Source organism: Theropithecus gelada, chromosome 6 (assembly GCF_003255815.1).
Source record: "Theropithecus gelada isolate Dixy chromosome 6, Tgel_1.0, whole genome shotgun sequence".
Classification (NCBI taxonomy): domain Eukaryota; kingdom Metazoa; phylum Chordata; class Mammalia; order Primates; family Cercopithecidae; genus Theropithecus; species Theropithecus gelada.
In genome coordinates, this window is record NC_037673.1 from 176,099,884 (window position 1) to 176,118,730 (window position 18,847).

Genomic DNA, 18,847 nt, shown 5'->3' on the forward strand with positions numbered 1-18,847 from the left:
TTTTTTTTTTTTTTTTTTTTTTTTTTTTTTTTTTTTTTTGAGACGGAGTCTCGCTCTGTCGCCCAGGCTGGAGTGCAGTGGCCGGATCTCAGCTCACTGCAAGCTCCACCTCCCGGGTTCACGCCATTCTCCTGCCTCAGCCTCCCGAGTAACTGGGACTACAGGCGCCCGCCACCTCGCCCAGCAATTTTTTTTTTTTTTTTTTGTATTTTTAGTAGAGACGGGGTTTCACCATGTTAGCCAGGATGGTCTCGATCTCCTGACCTCGTGATCCGCCTGTCTCGGCCTCCCAAAGTGCTGGGATTACAGGCTTGAGCCACCGCGCCTGGCCCATTCTTTAGTAGTTTCTATAGTTTTTCTAATTCCTTTGAGATCACTTGGAAACATCAGGACACAGTTTTCATCTGCCTGGAGGAATGTTTTTCTGGTGTGCTTTCATTATCTGGGGAAGGTTATCTGGTTCACTCTCCCCACAGTATCTTTGTACAGGGTGTGATCAGCATCTTTTCCTGTTCTTTCAGCAGGATGTTCTATGTATGGGCGGTTGTGGGTCAGAGTAGCTTTCTGAACTCTACAGCTGGAGGGGCCTTTCCCTGCAGTGGTCGGTCTGTGTAGCCCTTGCTCCTGTACTTTCTAGGATCGGCCACCTCTTTCTTGTATCTGAAGCTTTTCTCCTTTACCCCAAGTGCTCCTGCTCTGTTCAATCCCAGCCCTTTTTTTTGGGGGGGGGGTGAGCTCTTTTCTTTCAGAAGAGAAGTTTTTGTCAAGGGCATGGGCTTCTCTCACATTCCTGATCTTTCCTCAGCCGTATAATACGTCAGGCAGCGATAAGGCTGTGGGTAGAAATAAAGCAGGATTTTGTGCTTCCATTAATAAAAAAGCCTCCTCTATAAACTGGAGCCTGAGAAACCTGCCCCAGTCTCACTGGTTCTCTCAGATTCACTTGGTGAGGTTTCCATTTGCTAAGTAGTCTCTCGTGAGGGGTATTCTGGTGACTTCTGGATTCCTTGGCTCTTAGGACTGTCGGAGCCCCTTTTCCTTCCTGCCATTGCCTCAGCACAGCTACTGGCTCTATGTCTGCACAGAGTCATGTCACAGTTGGTGGTCTGGCACCCATCTATGGTGCATAGTTGGTACAGAGAGCATAGCATGGAGGTTCCTCGAAATATTAAAAATAGAATTGCCATACAATCCAGCAATTCCACTCCAGGGTATGTCCCCAAAAGAAATGAAAGCAAAGATTCGAACAGACATCTGTACACCCATGTTCACAGCAGTGTTACTCATAGCAGCCATGAGGTGGAAGCAGTCCAAGTTTCAATGGATGAACAAAATGTGGCTTATCCATACAATGGCATGTGATTCAGTCTTAAAAAAGAAATCTTAAACATGCTACAACAAGGATGAACCTGGAGGACATCATGCTAAATGAAATAAGCCAGGCACAAAAGGGAAAATACTATATGCTTCCACTTATGTGCATTACCTAGAATAGTTCAATTCAAAGAGTCAAAAGGTAGAATGGTGCTTGCTAGGGGCTGGGAGAGTGGGGACTGAGGAGTTACTGTTTAATGGGTTCAGAGTTTCAATTTTGCAGAATTGAAAAAGTTCTGTGGATGGATGGTGGTGACGGCATAACAATGTGAATGTACTTAATGGTAAATGTTGTTATGTGTGTTTTACCACAATAATATCTCCTGAATCTGACCCCTTCTTACCACCTACACTGCTCCTACCTTTGATGCTGGACTCTATCATCTTGTGCCCTGCTACTGTGGCGGCCTCCAGCCGGCCTCCTTGCTTCTGCTCTTGCCACTCTCTAGTGGCGGCCTCCAGCCAGCCTCCTTGCTTCTGCTCTTGCCACTCTCTAGTCCAGCACTGCCCAAGAGAGATGATGACAGCCACAAATGTAATTGTAAACTTTCTAGTAGCCACACTAAAAAGTCCTAAAATAAATTGAGATTAATTTTAACAATATAGGCTGGGCGCGGTGGCTCAAGCCTGTAATCCCAGCACTTTGGGAGGCCGAGACGGGCGGATCACGAGGTCAGGAGATCGAGACCATCCTGGCTAACACGGTGAAACCTCGTCTCTATTAAGAAATACAAAAAACTAGCCGGGCGAGGTGGCGGGCGCTTGTAGTCCCAGCTACTCGGGAGGCTGAGGCCGGAGAATGGCGTGAACCCGGGAGGCGGAGCTTGCAGTGAGCTGAGATCCGGCCACTGCACTCCAGCCTGGGCGACAGAGCGAGACTCCGTCTCAAAAAAAAAAAAAAAAAAAAAATTTTAACAATATATTTGACTTAATCTAATACATCCAAAATATTTGCATTTCAACAGGAATCAATTAAAAAATGATGGAGTGGCCAGGCGTGGTGGTTCACTCCTGTAATCCCAGCACTTCGGGAGGCTGAGGCAGGTGGATCATCGGAGGTCAGGAGTTCGAGACCTATCTGGCCAACATGGCGAAAACCCATCTCTACTAAAAATACAAAATTAGTTGGGCATGGTGGTGGATGCCTGTAATCCCAGCTACTCGGGAGGCTGAGGCAGGAGAATCACTTGAACTTGGGAGGCAAAGGTTGCAGTGAGCCAAAACTGCCCCACTGCACTCCAGCCTGGGTGACAGAGCAAAACTCTGTCTCTCAAAAAAAAAAAAAAAAAAGGGAGATATTTTATGTTTTTCTTTTCATACTAAGTCTCCAAAACCCACGTATAGTGAACACTTACCGTACATTTCTGCTGGGACCTGCTGGGTTTCCAGTGCTCCATGGCCACACGTGGCTGCTGTACTACATGGGGCACCTCTAATCCACTGTCAACGTGGGCGGCCTCAGTAACCCCATTAACACGTAAACAGGTCCTGTCCTCCTCTGGTCATGACTCTTCACTGGTTTCTCATCTCACCTAGGGTCAAAGCTGCAGCACTCACAGGGTCTACGGGCTTTCGGTGACTTGGCCTTCTGCTACCTCTCTGGTCTCACCGCCTACACCTGGTCAGTCTCCTAAGCCCTGGTCCCAGGAGCCCGTGCCACGCCCAATCCTGTCTCCCAGCTTGCTGTGCTCTCTGCCTCCAACACTCCGCCCCAGACACACTATGGCTGGTTCCTCTGCTTCTTTCAAGTTCCTCCTTCAGTGCTGCCTGATCAGAGAGGTCACCCACAAGGAACAGAGAGAAAATGGAGCCCCCTTCTTTCCTCTGGCACTCCTCATCTCCTCATCCTGCTTTATTTCAACCCATAGCCCTTATCACTGCCTGACATATTGTATGTTTATTTGCTTACTGTCTCCCTCACTGGAATATTAGCTCTAAGTGAACATGCACCCTGTCCAATGTGTTCACTGTTCTACTCCTGGGGCCTAGAATAGCAGCTGGCACCTAATAGGAATGCAATAAAATGTGTTTGCATACATGAAGCTGAGTGTCTGGGAGGGGCCATGAGTGGTGCTTACTCAGCTTTCAGGAAGTGTGGGGCCTCATGGAGGCAGAGGAGGCTTGACCACCCTGTTCACTGCCCCGCCACTCAATCCAACTTCACTCTTTCTTGAAATCCCAGATGAAGCCCAACCTCCTCCACACCTTTCTTAGTATCTCCAATCCACACTGATTCCGCCCACCCCTTCCCACCCACTCATCTATGTAGTAATTTATTTAGCATCTGTTATTGGGGCGGACAATGTAAAGGCCTGCCTGGGCCAGACCACACACGGTTCTAAAGCACTGAGGACACGTGCACCCACAGCTCCCATGCCTGCTGCCCAATGAGATGGGGCCTGCAGGGCTGGGCACTGATTTTTCCAGAGAAACTGGATCTGTGAATTTATATATGGACTCTTCTAATGGCCAAATGTTTTTGCAAATTCAGACTCAACGACAGCAGCAGCACATCCATCTTGTCACACCAGAAAGCAAGGAATCAAAGACGACCAGTGTTGTGCCCAGGGACTCTCAGGGCCAGCCCAGATGAGCCCCTCTGGCCACATATAGAATAAGCATAGTGATTCCAGTGGAAAGACACATATCAAGTTGCTTAAATCCATATGTTCATAATTACAATAAAAAGTAAGCCAAAAAACTCACTGGTCACACATGGAAGACACTTGAAAACCAACTCATCATTATTTTGACAACTGGAGAGTAAGAAGGAAGAGTAAAAGATGTATTCTGCCTTTCCTCTATGAACCGTGCCTGGGGTCGGCTTCCCTCTTTGGGAGAATTTCAGCTCCCAGATGAAAGGAGGAATGGAATGAGCGTGCCACTGGCCGCTGGATCCAAGCATATTCTCAATAACAGACAGTAGCATGGAGATGGAGAGGTGGCCGGTCGCCCGACATCCCTTGTTGGAAGTAAACAGCACCTTGAGCCTGCCCACAGGCAAACTTGCCAGAACCAAAATCAGCTGAGCCTGAATGTGATCATGGCTCTCGGTCTCACTGCTCAACCAACTTAAAGGAAACAGGGGACACAGGAGCTTGCTAAACGCCTGCAGTGGATGCAATCAACAAAATCAGACAATGAGAGACTATACAAGTCGCCGATTCCTTCAACAAAATACTGTGGAAGAATAAACAAGAACTAGGTGGAACAGAAGCCCATAGATTAAAGGGATTTAAGAGACCTATCAATCAACAGTGACATGTGTGACTTTTGTGTGTCTCAGTTCAAATAATCAAACCGTGAAAAGTACACGGGGAAGTGTGAATACAGTATTTGATGATATTAAGGAATTACTGTTAAGTTGGCTGGTACGATCGTGATACTGCAGTTCTACCGGCAAGAACTTCAGACTGAAAGCCTGGCAGGGAAGGCCATGAGCACAAAGCCGAAGTATACAGGCCTCCACAGTGTGGCTTTGCTCTCAGCGCAGCAGCAGAAAGGACGGCCAGAGAGGGTTCCTCATGGGCACTGGGCCCAGCAGGAGGGAGGAGTATCAGGGTATGTGGCTAGGGGAGCAGAGAGGCTGTGGTGTTGCTGGGCAGTGTGGGTCTGGGCTAGGGGTCTCCTGCCAGCTCCGACACATCAGCCCCTAGGCGGAGGCCCACAGCAGGCACCATGGGGTCAGGCTCCAGCAGGGAGGCTGATGCATGCCCTGGCTCTTCCTGGCCCTGTTGCTCCCAAGGGGCTGCTCACCTCTGTGTTAGTGTCCACAACGCTGGCTTTCCTGCTCCCAACGATACTGCCTGGCTGCTTGGATGGCGTTTTCTGGAGGAAGTCAGAGATCCTCTGAACCAAGAAATCACGGTCTTTCAGGTTGGCAAACAAGAATGTCATTTTGCTTTTGGTGCTGATGGACAGGGGGCTGGGCAGCACACTGGAGCTGTCGGCTTTTTCGACAATGGTCACCTGAGAAGGTGGAAGAACTCTTTTTGGTGTCTGCATCTCAGGTCCTGCCGCTGGGCATGCTTTGTGAATGACAGACTGTCATGCAGCTGTCCCCTCCTGGGCACAATGCAGTGAGTGGCCCGACTCCCCTCATATTCTGACTCTGCCACCCGCTGCACATAACCCCGACCAAGCTGCCTGTGCCTGTAAGGTCCTGTTTTTCCTGTCGATGGCGGTGAGCACATTGGCCGTGCAGGGCGGTTCTGAGGATGATGACGTAAAGTGTTCAGCCCAGCTGCTGGCCTTCACTGGCTCTCAGAAGGCTGTCCTAAAGCAGGGCAAGTGGTCCCTTGCTTGCAGGACTGTCCCCTGCACTTGTTCCCAGGGAACACTTTTTGATAGCAGGGGTCCTGGAGCTTGGCTCTGAACCTTTCTGAGGTGTGGAGGGCACAGGACAGGCTTTCAGCGGGCACCTCTGCAGAGCCCAAGGCCTGGCAGGGAGACGGACAAGGGATGCACCAGCTGTGCACAGTCAGCAGGGGTGAGTGCTGGGAAGGGGGAAGGCTGGGTGGCCCCAGGGGAGGCGGCCACTGAGCTAAGACCTGGTCCAGCCAGGTGAGTGCTGGGGAAGAGATGGGCAGGGGCACAGCAGTCACCCTGCAGAGCGGGGTGGGACTGCCTGAGGGAGGAAGAGAAGGCCAGAGAAGCCAGGACAGCATGACTGGGGACGCGGTGGGGAGTGTGTGTGCACTTTTTTTGTCTGTGTGTGAGCATATGCATGGGGTGTGCCGGGGCAGAGGCACACAGAAGGCCTCACAGGTCACAGGAGGCAGGTGGGAGAAGACACTAGAGGACTCTAAGCAGGTTGCCAACATGCTCTGACGGACATTTCAAATTTTGCTGGTTGCTGTGGGAGGATGTGTTGTAAAGGGGCTAAGTGTGTTGGGCCAGGTGTGGTAGCTCTTGCCTGTAATTCCAACACTTTGGAAGGCTGAGGAGGAAGGATTACTTGAATCCAAAAGTTTGAGACCAGCCTGGGCAACAAGACGAACCCCTGTCTCTGTTAAAAATAAAAAATAAAAAAAAACACAGCTAGGTGTGGTGGCACACATCTGTTGTCCCAGCTACTTGGGAGGTTGAGGTGGGAGAATCACTTAAGCCCGGGAGATCGAGGCTGCAGTGAGCCATGATCACACCACTGCATTCCTGCCTAGGCAAGAGTGAGACCCTGTCTCCAAAAAAAACAAAGCGGAGGTGGGGGTTAAGTGTGGTTAGGGAGTGGCTAAAGCAGATGATGGTGTCTTAGGTGGCAGCCATGGAGAGGAAGGGCTGAGCTCTGCGGGGTGAGCTGGCAAGACATGCTGTAGGTAGGACAGAGGGAGGAGGGAGAGGTTGGAATCTAGGCTGATACGTGGTTTCTACCTGGACAAAGGGTGGAAGAGGGGTCACTTCCCAAGGGAAGTACGGAAGGGCGTGGTTGGGAGTGAAATTCAAGAGCCCACTATACCCACAGCAGAGTGTGCTGCGTGTGCAGGAGCCTGCAGGCGGGAACGTGGAGGAGCGGGTGTGTTGAGGGGTCGGCATTGGCCGCCTCCACCCTGACCAGCTGCAGGGTTCATCACCAGAGCAAACTCAGCCCTCTAGTGTGGGCCAGTCCTGCTCCCCGAGCCCTCCAGTATGGGCCGGTCCTGCTCCCCGAGCCCTCCAGTGTGGGCCGGTCCTGCTCCCCGAGCCCTCCAGTGTGGGTTGGTCCTGCTCCCCGAGCCCTCCAGTGTGGTTGGTCCTGCTCCCCGAGCCCTCCAGTGTGGGCTGGTCCTGCTCCCCGAGCCCTCCAGTGTGGGCCGGTCCTGTTCCCCGAGCTCCACCAGGGTTCTACCATCTGAGATGTCAAGGGCCCGGCAAGAGAAATTCAAATGGAGCTTCAGGTGTCAGGAAGACCCCTAGGCCCAGGGGCCAGGTCAGTACAGTGCCCGGGACAGATCCACAGGGCCCTAGTGCTAATAGAATGTGGGGTCCGGGTAACACCTGAGCCTCTCAACCTGGAGCTTTTGGAGCTGTGGCTCTTCTGAGTTCCTTCCCTCTGACTTCTCTTGGGGAAACTGAGGCAACAACTCTCCCACACCTATTCTCAGCTACAGCTACACCTTGAGGGATTTGTGCAAATGGCAGGAAAGTCTTTAAGAATCTCAGCTGGGCGCGGTGGCTCATGTCTGTAATCCCAGCACTTTGGGAGGCCGAGGTGGGCGGATCACAAGGTCAGGAGATCAAGACCATCGTGGCTAACACAGTGAAACCCTGTCTCTACAAAAATCCAAAAAATTAGCCGGGCATGGTGGCAGATGCCTGTAGTCCCAGCTACTCAGGAGGCTGAGGTAGGAGAATGGCATGAACAGTGAGCAGAGGTCACATCACTGCACTCCAGCCTGGGCAACAGAGCGAGACTCCATCTCAAAAATAAATAAATACATAAATAAAAATAAAAGAATCTCACTTGCTTCTTCTTATAATTCAACAGTCAGTGCCCTGCTTGGCCACAAGGAAAAGGAGTCCTTGGGACCTGTCCTGACTCAGTCTCATGTCTTCTATTTGGGCAAGGTGCCTTATCCTTGCTCCACACCCCTTCACTGTAGTGCAGGACAGATGGCCTTATTCCCACCAGGGTCACTGTGGAGGCCCAAGAAACCCAAGAAGGAGCAAGTGAGAGCCAATGCCGCCCCACAGGGGAGAGCCGACCTCTGATGGCCTGCTGGAGCCTGAGCCACAGCCAAGGTGGTGTGTCCAGAGAGGACTGGTGAGGTGGCCTCTGAGAATGACATGTGGGACCGGTGCAGGAACAGGGTCCTTTAAGGCCAGCCACAGAGCAGTGCTTTGCCAAAATTCAACTGCAGGGCCCAGAAGGCAAGCCTGACGGAAACTCATGCAAGTACCCGGGAGGGCAAGCAGTGTGCCCCCACCATGTCACCTGCCTCCCCCACAGGGCAAGTGCTTGTGGAGGGGCTCACTCGGCCTACATCCTCCACCTGTCCCATCACTGAGTGACATGTGGCTGTCTGGGCTAGGGCCTCCTCCCAGATGCCCCCCAGTAAGCCAGGGCAGAGCAGGACAGGCTGGTCCCTGAGCTGACTGACCCCTCAGGGATAGAAAGGCCCTGGCCTCTCAATTAGGGGATGCTGACCTCCCTCAGGGGTATGATGAGGTGGCACGCGTCCTCCTCCTTGCTGGCGAAGCAGATGTAGTTGTTGGAGATGAACATCTGGCCAGGGATGTGCAGCTTGTTGAACGGTGTCCACAGGGTGCAGCTCGTGTGGCCGTCCAGCCGCTCATCCCTGGGTAGCCGGAACGTGGCTCGGTAGCACTCATTCTTGGCTCGGGCGTCCAGGTCTCTGGGGAAACAAGGTGGGAGGACAGGAGGAAAGGAGACAAAGTCAGGACCAGCACACTCTCAAGGAAGCCTGGGGCCTCCCCAGGCCTGTTTCCACATCAGATTCAGGATCCCTGGGGCTCTCCCTGGAGGAAGTCCTGCTCAGGGACCTGAGAGTTCAATAGAAGATGCACGCTGAGTCACCAGGCAGAAGGTGGGACAGTCACACAACCAGCGGAGAAGTGGCCAGCAAGCAATGTGTCCTGAGACTGCTTTGAAAAGGACACCTAGACGCTGGCCTGGGCAATGTGCAACCCATCCCTCGGTACTGAAGGGCAGGCAGAGCCCAGAGCGTCTGCACTGGTCCCACTCAAATGGACGGCTCTGGGCAGCTCTTCCACCCTGGGCAGGCCTAACCCCAGGTTTCACCATGAAGCCTGGGTGAGGAGCTCCCCACAGGGAGGTGTGGAGCTAAAACTAAAGCATGCGGCTGCTAACAGACGCGCACACCTGTGTATCTCATGGCTGTGACAATGGCCTGGCCCAGGGCCCCACCCCTTCGGTGGCTCTGTTCACATAAACCCTCCCAGCCCCAAAGGGAGCCTCCTGCCTGGCCTGGGCTGCCGTGGCCTAAGCAGGGCCTGGCTGCACCCTCGCTGGCAGTGCCAGCATGGCCATGCTCCACCTCTACTGTTCTTTCCAAAAGGTCCCACGGCCAACCAGCACCCACACCCTAAGGGCAACATGCTGGCACAATCTTCTGCTTCTGGGGGTGGACCCCAGAGTTTGGGCCTAGACCATAGTCTGTGGGTGCAATGCAGGAAATGGCCTGGTTGGAATGAGGTTGCTGAACACATGGGTGTGAATCTGGCTGTGCTCAGGTTGGCTGTGGGACCCAGGGAACCTCAGAGATCTTGGCCAGCCTCTTGAGTTTCCCATAAGCTACAACCTAGAAGCTCAAACATAAGCAGCCCGGGAGGGCCGGCTGCTATGATGCGTTCCTATCCATCAGTCCTCTGGACAAGGCAGCAGGGACTCAGACCCACACATGGCCCAGCTCCTTGGCTGGCTTCAGACCCAGAGGTCTGCTTCCACATCAAACTCAGGACCCCTGGGGTCCCATGGCTGGGAGGGTCCTCTGGCCAGAGTCTCGGGATATACAGGAAAGTTATCAATCACGGTGGGACGGAGGCCGTGCACTTGAGCCCAGATTCACCAAAGCCTTTCTGGGGGCGTCAGAGCACCCCAGCTGAGGTGGCTAGATCCTGGCTCCACTGCTCACTGAGGACTTCAGGCAACTTACTTGACCTCTCCGTGCCTCAGCTTCCTTGTCTGATACCTAGGGATGGTAAGAGACCCTTCCCATCGTAGGGCCAAGAGGAGTAAAGTGTGAAAAGCCTCCTCCCCGTTAGTGGTCAGGACATCACTGCTATCTCCTGCTACCTCTCCACACGGTACTGCAATGATCTGTTTACCTGGCTTCCCTCCCAAGTGGGGAACCCATGAGGGGTAAATGTGGACACCCTCTCCAGGTCTACACACTTGGACCAGGCAGGTCCCAGCCAAGGTCAGCAAACCTGGCTCACATGAGCCCACCCCAGCCCTGGAGGGTAACGCACCGCTTCAGGGCTGAGATGTTCCTGTGTGGCCGGACAGGCCTGGGCAGGACCTTGTCCTCCAGGAAGCCCTCACTGTCCAGCAGCTGCCGCATGGCCAGGTTGGCCAACTGCTCCATGAGCTTGAAGGTCTCGCCGATGTTGAGGAACATGGAGAAGAAGAGCTCCTGGTCGCGAGTGTCCACACGGATGCTCTCGGGGAAGAGCAGGGTGGCGTTCTTCTCCAGACGCGTTATGTCCACCCACTGCACCACGAGGCTCACTGTGCCCGCAGGGACAGACCCACCGCGGGTCAGGGCCTGGCAGGGTGAGGCTCCTGATGCCCATCTGTACCCCAGACCCACCCTAGGGAACTGCTCTCTGGGGGCAGCACTTCCTGCATGCCCAGGCCTGGCTGGGCTGGGTCATGCCCTCCATGTGGAGGGACCAGGCCACTGAGGTGTCCACTGCCTTTCAGACCAACCACACACAGTGTCTGCCCCACCAGTGGCTGAAGGGGAAAGGAACGAATGTGCGGAGGTGAACCACCAAGACCCACCCCGCAGCTCCCCTAAGTGGGAGCACACTGATGTGTGAACAGTCACAGCACAGCATGGCCAACACAGAGCAGGACCCAGCCCCTGCTGACGGGAGGTGACTGGCCACCTGGTTGTGACAGGTAAGTGGCAAGGGCAGGAGGGGGCACAGGGAGGCTGTGGGCTGAGGGAGACGAGGAGGGAGGAGGGCGTGGTGGGCTTGGGGATGGCTAAGACCTTGGGGGCTCTTTCTGGAGCTGCTGGGGAACCAGGCTCGCATCCTGTGGCCGGGGTGTCTGCAGAGAGGGACCTGCAGCAGATGAGGGCTGTGGCACACACCCAAGGCACTGCATGGCATGGAATCCCAGGAATTCGGGGCAGACGTGTGCCCGAATACACCAGCTCAGCAGAAGAGGGCAGGGCAGGCATGTGGAGTCACCATGTGGAGAACCCTACTAGCGAGGAGTGGGCACGGTAAAAGCCGGCTGGGAGCAGGTGGACGCCTGGCCAAGGCTGGACAGTCCCACCCTGGGCTGCGAAGGTGGCATTTGGGCTTCAGGGAGATCCCTCTGGTGGCCATGTGGGGATGGAGAATCTGGAGGCTGAGGGCAGGGAGGGGCTGAGGGTGTGGGGGCTGGGGCACACTGAGGGGCTGGCTCACCTTCCTTCCCCAGCAGGAAGGAGTAGAAGCACAGGTGGTTGACGGTCAGGTACAGCCAGCCCTGCCGGGGCACGCGGCCCTTCCAGTAGCTGCAGGAGTAGTAATTCACCAGCTTCTCGCCCTCAGGCATCCCAAACTGCTTCCGCATCTTCAGCTCGGCCTCCTTGAACTTCCCGGGGTCCTCGTCTCCCTGGGGCTGCAGGTTCTTGTTCTCTTCTGCGATGATGCCCTGGAGGAAGACAAGAGGACTAGGGCTTGCCCTGCACAGTCCTGGACAGGTCACAGCGTGGAGCAGAGAGGCCCAGGGAACCCAGGACTCATGGACCTTGGTCTAAGGGCTACAGGCACAGGTGGGAGCAGTCAGCGGCTCTTGCTGGGTTGCAGTCAAGGCACATGGATGACAGATGCTGCCTGTGTGACTCTCCAGTCAAGGCACATGGATGACGGATGCTGCCTGTGTGACTCTCCAGATAAAGCTCCTGCAACTCCCTGAACTACTGTCATCACCAGCTGTGAGCAGAGACTTAAAAAAAAAATTAAGACAGGGTCTCACTGTCACCCAAGCTGGAGTGCAGCCTCAACCCAACAGCTGAAGCCATCCTCCTGCCTCAATTCTAAATATTTTCTAATTTCCATTTCTTCCTTGGCCTATGAGTCATTTAGAGTTTTTTCTGCTGATGTGTTTTTTGGGCCTGGCATATAGGAGGCAGTGAATAATGCCACAACTACTATTATTATCACCACCCAATTGCTCACCAGAGAGTAAAGGTTTGTTTCTACTCTCTCCACCTGTTTTCCTGGAGACAGAGGCAACGAGGTCTCAACTTGAACCCCTAAGTGCACCGAAAAGAGCTGAGAAACTTGGTAATGTCTGTCCAGGCATGGGAAGTTCTGGTATCAGGAATTCACAAGGGCCTGCCCACAGCAACTTTGTACCACACGACTTTGACCTAGTAAGAGCCTTCCCATGACTCTAACTTAAGGAAATAACCTAACAGAAAGAACAAGACATATACATTCAGGCCAGGTGCGGTGACTGACGCCTGTAACCCCAGAACTTTGGCAGGCCAAGGTGGGTGGATCACTTGAGGTCAGGAGTTTGAGACCAGCCTGGCCAACATGGCAAAATCCCATCTCTACTCCTTTTTTTCTTTTGAGACGGAGTCTCACTCTGTCGCCCAGGCTGGAGGGCAATGGCACGATCTCGGCTCACTGCAAGCTCTGCCTCCCGGGTTCACACCATTCTCCTGCCTCAGCCTCCTGAGTAGCTGGAACTACAGGCACCCGCCACCACGCCTGGCTAGTTTTTTTGGTATTTTTAGTAGAGACAGGGTTTCACTGTGTTAGCCAGGATGGTCTCGATCTCCTGACCTTGTGATCCACCCGCCTCAGCCTCCCAAAGTGCTGGGATTACAGGCATGAGCCACCGCGCCCGGCCTTTTTTTTTTTTCTTTCTGACAAGGAGTCTCGCTCTGTCACCCAGGCTGGAGTGTAGTGGTGCGATCTCAGCTTACTGAAACCTGTACCTCCTGGGTTCAAGCAATTCTCCTGTCTCAGCCTCTTGAGTAGCTGGGATTACAGGCGCACGCCACCATGCCTGGCTAATTTTTGTATTTTTAGTAGAGATGGGGTTTTGCCACGTTGGCCAGGTTGCTCTCGAACTCCTGACCTCAGCTGATCTGCCTGCCTTGGCCTCCCAAAGCGCTGGGATTACAGGTGTAAGCCACTGTACCCGACCACCCGCCCCGTCTCTACTAAAAATACATAAATTAGCTGAGCATGGTGGTGCGTGCCTGTAATCCCAGCTACTTGGGAGGCTGAGGCAGGAGATTCATTTGAACCTAGGGGGTAGAGGTTGCAGTGTGCTGAGATTGTGCCACTGTACTCCTTCCTAGGTAACAGAGTGAGACTCTGGCTCAAAAAAAAAAAAAGACACATACATTCAGATAAATGCTCATTATCCTGTTAATTATCCCCAAAGAGGAAACAACCTAGAGATCACCATGAGTTTTTACACACTGCTACAATTTTCATAACCATTGTTTTGATGGCAGCAAAATATTGCACTAAGTATAGCATACATGACTTAACAAGTCCCCTGAACATGCAGCACTTAGCACAGTGTATGTACACACTTTGTGTATGCTCAGTCAATGCCACAGCACCTATTATTATTCTCATGTTGCAGAAGAGAGAACAGCTGCTTTCCTCCCTTATCATGGGACCGGGAGGCACTGTTTCCAGTTTTTCTGCTAATACACACAGTCTGGTGGGAGACATATTAAACTGTGTGTTTACATATATAACATATATATGTGTATACATGTATTATTTATACATACATGCATATGCAAATATATACATATGTATTTTTTAAAGACAAGGTCTTGCTATGTTGGCCAGGCTGGTCTCAAACTCCTGGGCTCAAAGGATCCTCCTGCCTTGCCTCCCAAAGTGCTGGGATTACAGGTGTGAGCCACTGCACCTGGCCCTTGAAACTGTATATTCTGCATATATGAATATACTGTAGGGGAAACTCCAAGGATTGGAATTTTGGGGTAAAGGGCATGTGCCTTTTAAAATAACGTTAGTTTTATAATAAAAAATAACTCAAAATATCCTATTGTTTCCTGCATCTCCTCTGGCAAACAGAACTGTCTATCTGCACACACTTTCCAAGGCACCTGGGTAGGAATGGAAACCCCGCACTAGGCTTCAGTAGCCTCCAGTGCCCAGCCAGAGTAAGAAGGGGTTTTCCTGGGTCATGAGTTCCTCTGCCCCTCTCAACTCCAAGAGAAAGAGCACTGACGCTTCAGTCTCCACCTCTGTAAAATGAGGACACACCCTACATCGTGAAGATTAAATAGGATAATACACGAGAACACTGCCGGCCAGGGAAGGGTGAGAACAGGGAGTGGCGAGTAAACCTTACGTGTATCTTGCCCTTGACGAAGGTGGTGATATCTTCCTCACTGTCGAAGATGGACAGTGTCTGGAGCAAGTTATTTTCCAGCCATTCCCAGTGTTTTGTGATCTCTTTGCGGGAAGAACCTAGAAGAGGTTGGTGAAGTAAAAGAAAAATCATAAATTCACCGGGTCCTAAACACACATTCAAAGAAGCGAGATGAAAGTGGGCAACCTAATTAGCTAAATCCAAGTGACGAGAATCTTCAAGCTGCTTCCTCCTTTCCCTCTTAAACTGATGAATATGTGCATGAAGAAAGTAATAAATGGTCCTGGTAAAAAACAAAAAATTAAACGTCCAGGCTGAATCACAGTTGTGTCAGTGAACATTTCCACCTGTCCCTGAAGCCAACAGGGAGAGTCACTAAGTCTCCTATGTGTCCTAGAAACAGTCTATGTGCCTGCAAGCTTGCTAACTTATACTTTCCCTCAAGTTGAAAGAACTTAATGTGGCCTTTGCTATGTATGTGACTAATCAGACACAGCCATACTTTGTATAAATGAGTCCAGCTCTTTCCTGACAATCTAGGTATCCACAGATAGCAGCTGGAGCTTCCTACAAGACTCCAGGTCCCTGGCTAGCTAGGCTCCTGCTGGGCAGACAAGTAGCTACTGTCCCTCTCTTCAGTTTCTCCTGGCCACCTTCTTACCTAGTGTCTGCCCCACCTAGGAGGGAGGGGGGTCTCTGTCCTCCATAGGCCCGATGGAAATTTTCAAAAATGTAGAGAAAATCTGGGTGCTGTGGCTCAGGCCTGTAATCCCAGCACTTTGGGAGGCTGAGGCAGGAGGATCATTTGAGCCCAGGAGTTCGAGACCAGCCTGGGCAGCATGGCGAAACCAAAAATACAAAAAAAAATTAGCTGGGCATAGTGGCACGTGTCTGTGGTCCCATCCACTCACGATGCTGAGGTGGGAGGATTGTTTGAGCCTGGGAGGCGGAGGCTGCAGTGCAGCCTGAGTGACAAAGTGAGATCTCGTCTCAAAAAAAAACAACACACAAAACAAAAATGTAGAGAAGGCAGCACGATGCCACTTTTAAAGGCCGGAAGAACTGTTTGCTCCCATCAAAGAATCGGGGAAGAAGCCCCAAGGGGAAGCGCAAAGAGATGAGGGGAGATCTCTGCCGAGCCTGGCTCCCCCATCCCCAGCACCCGTTTCTGGGGTTTTGCCTCTGCTGAACGAACACAAGGATGAGGAGTGAATGACACCCTGAATCGTTCTCAGCTGCCCGGAGGTGGGACAGGAGGCCCATCCACCAGGCACGCTGAGAGCCTCAGCCAAGACACAGCGGATTCTCGTTTTTCGGGTGGTTAGATTCTGTAAGGTGGCCGCGAACAGTGAGTTAGCGAATCCTGAACCAGTACTCCGGGGGACTACAGGGTTAGGTTCCTCGAGCCTCTAATCACACTTTTCTCAACTGACCGATACGTAACTGTTTACACGTGTTTCTGTTTAAAGAGGCCTTATTAATACGTGCCCCTAATTGACTGGTACTGAGCTCATGGTCAGCAGCACTGTCACTCACGCCTGAACGAAGCTGCTGTAATGCACGAGGCACAACGCAGGCTTCTTGCTCTTACGGACAAGAGCGCCTCGGTGCTGTGCTCGGGAGACATTTTAAACAGCCAAGTCAACAGCAATGAGCACAAACACGGGAAAACACGGCACTGCAGAGACCGTGAACGAGACACACGAGTGCGGTGTGACAGCTGAATCAAGAAGGCAGAGTGTGTCGCCCTGTTCTGCCTCCGCTGGGGACATGGGCATCAGGTGACTCAAATTTTTCACTGCTTTGAATGTACACATGTCCATGTCTCCAAATGACCACAAAATCACTGGAAGTATTGATTTGGGGATTGCAAATACATTTTATTGAGTAGGCCAATTTGCAAATATGGAGTCTTTGAATGAGGCCAGCTATATCTACCTTGAGAAAAGGTGGCATGAGAACGTGGACATTGGCTAGCCCCATGCTTGCACCCCCAGAGGTACGCGGGGCTCCATGGGGCTGTCCTCTCCTACTCTGTCCCCATGACCAGTGGAGCTGCCTTTTTAAGATGGAAGCGAAGCCGCCTCCACTTCCCTCTTGCAGCCTTGGACTGTGCCGTCAGCAGGGAACACGCCCAGGCATGTGGGCTACACACCCCTTCCTCTTGGCAACGGCTCTTCCAGGGCAGGCCCTGCCCAGCACCCCTCACCACTCAGGGCACCTACCACACGCCACTGTCCAGTAGACCTGGGAGTCCTGGGTCTGGTGCAGGATGCGGTAAGGGGCCACGCGGGCACTGGAGTCCAGCACCACGTCCAGGGTGCCCACGAGAAGACCTGGGAACAGGGCAGACAGACATGGTGGGTGAGGGGAGGGCCGGACTGAGGCCCCTGAAGGCTGAGTCTGGCCGGAGGCAGAAACGATGGTGGCGCTACCCAAAGGGTCCAGCCCAATGAGGGAAACGTCCTGAATTATCCCCGCGGTCAAAGGCCTTCAGCCAGCATCTGATCCCAAACAAAAAAATCCCCTTCTACTTCTTCCTGGAAGCATCTGCTGCTTCTCCTGACTCAGAAACGCTTGCAGGCGGAGGCAGAGGCAAGTTTCATGGGGTCAGAGCTTAAACAATTCTGGGAAGCCCTCTTTAAGTATACCAAATTAGACTACAAAACAAGTATTGCTTTAGACTGCGTTACACATTAAAGCTAAAAAAGAACAATATCACAAATATCACAAAATCCAGAAAACCAACATGATGGTTAACTGCCAGACACACCTCCAGAAATAAGACTTTCAGACGTGTTTGGTCGTGTACTCATCGCTTCTTCACAGGACAATGATTCTGCAACATTATTTTCCGTATCAAGAACAGAAAGATAATGTCTTCCGTTTGCCATGACTCACTGATTTTTATTACCGACCATTTAAGGAAGTTCCTTTTAGCCCCAAAACTCATAACTGAAGATGTCAATTCTTAGAATTCTGAAATTTAGGAAAATACTGATAAAAGTGTTTTCATTTCTGAACTGAAACATTTTACGGCATTTCAAGTTTTTCTTCTCACATACACCCATTTGATAGATGACACACATTAACCAGTTTGTGGCAATGCTATCTTTGTTTTTGGATTTTATTTTTTTGGTAATGCTATCTTTGTCAGTGCCACTATTTGCAGTGACAAATCAGCAGGAAATATAGTTTTTTACCGTCGTTTGAGTCACTAATTGAATTATCAAGCAATCTAAAAACCTGTTCATTGTTATTTGAAATTTTTTCTTTGTTTTAACTAAGTGCTGCTTTTGACATGATCTGAAAATATTTTGTTACCAGTTTTCCTGTTGATGTCAGAACCATTTTTATTGCTATTACTCAATTTTAACACTTTTGCTTCACAGTTCATTAATATTTTTTTGAGATCGAGTCTCGCTCTGTCGCCCAAGCTGGAATGCAATGGCGCCATCTCAGCTCACTGCAACCTCCACCTCCTGGGTTCAAGCGATTCTCCTGTCTTACCCTCCTGAGTAGCTGGGATTACAGGCGCATGCCACCATGCCCGGCTAAATTTTATATTTTTAGTAGAGACGGGGTTTTGCTATGTTGGCCAAGCTAGCTATTCAGATTCTTTAATGAAAAGTCTAGGTTGGCATGTTTTTAATAGATGGCTTGAATAAAACCAAATCACTGTCCGCTCCTCTTCAGGGAGGACAGTACTCGGAGGCCACAACGCCCATGATGGCACAAGGAAGGCCCTGTCAGAGGGCACAGCAGGACACACCAAACCCAGCAGTGGGGAGAGGGTTCAAAGAATGGTCCCAGGGGACACGGAGAGTGAGGTGGAAAGGAGAAGAGCCCGCAGGAAGGAGGTGTACGGAGGCCGGGCTGCACCTGCACCCGCCCGTCCAATGAGATGACCTGCGGAAGCCTGCCGAGCACGGCACGAGTGCTCCAAATACACCGGCGAGTATGACACACGGGCACGCTGGCGGAAGGAAAGATGCCGGTCCCTTGCCTTCTTCAACGGGCTTGCAGTAGCTTTGAGGTTGGCCACAAGGGCTGCCAACTAACTCCCACTGAACAGCTGGATCTAGGAGGCGGGTCCAGCACAGGAGCCCGAGATCCTCGAGGCCCACTGGGAGGGAGCCTGAAGCTGAGGGGAACACTGAGTGTTCCTGGGAACAGAACAGCCTCTTCCATGTGAAGAAGTGTGGCCCGGGAGAGGCCTCCGTCTGCATCTGGCTATTAGCTGCTAACACTGAAAATCAGGATGATTCACAGAAAAAGGTCTTGATAAACTGGACGACCTGGCAACACTGGGACCGCATTCCTGCAGGGCAACGATCGGTGCCCCGAAGAGCACAGGCGCTGAGCCTGAGCCAGCCGGGCTCCTGCAGTGCGGGCCGCGGGCCCTGGAGCACGAGGGGC

The 18,847-nt window shown here is 52.1% G+C and overlaps 1 protein-coding gene across 3 annotated transcripts in view; it reads right to left on the reverse strand.

Annotated features, from left to right (window-relative positions):
- The window catches only part of TBC1D9B (TBC1 domain family member 9B), a 45,486-nt gene that overhangs the window by 25,776 nt on the left and 863 nt on the right, over positions 1-18,847 (reverse strand). For all 3 annotated transcript variants that reach the window (XM_025387468.1, XM_025387467.1, XM_025387466.1), the window contains exons 2-7: positions 16,654-16,764; positions 14,408-14,526; positions 11,476-11,704; positions 10,303-10,561; positions 8,498-8,705; positions 5,131-5,343 (exon numbers count right to left, since the gene is read on the reverse strand). In XM_025387468.1, coding sequence (XP_025243253.1) covers positions 5,131-5,343; positions 8,498-8,705; positions 10,303-10,561; positions 11,476-11,704; positions 14,408-14,526; positions 16,654-16,764 — 1,139 coding nt within the window. The remainder of the gene's footprint in view (positions 1-5,130; positions 5,344-8,497; positions 8,706-10,302; positions 10,562-11,475; positions 11,705-14,407; positions 14,527-16,653; positions 16,765-18,847) is intronic.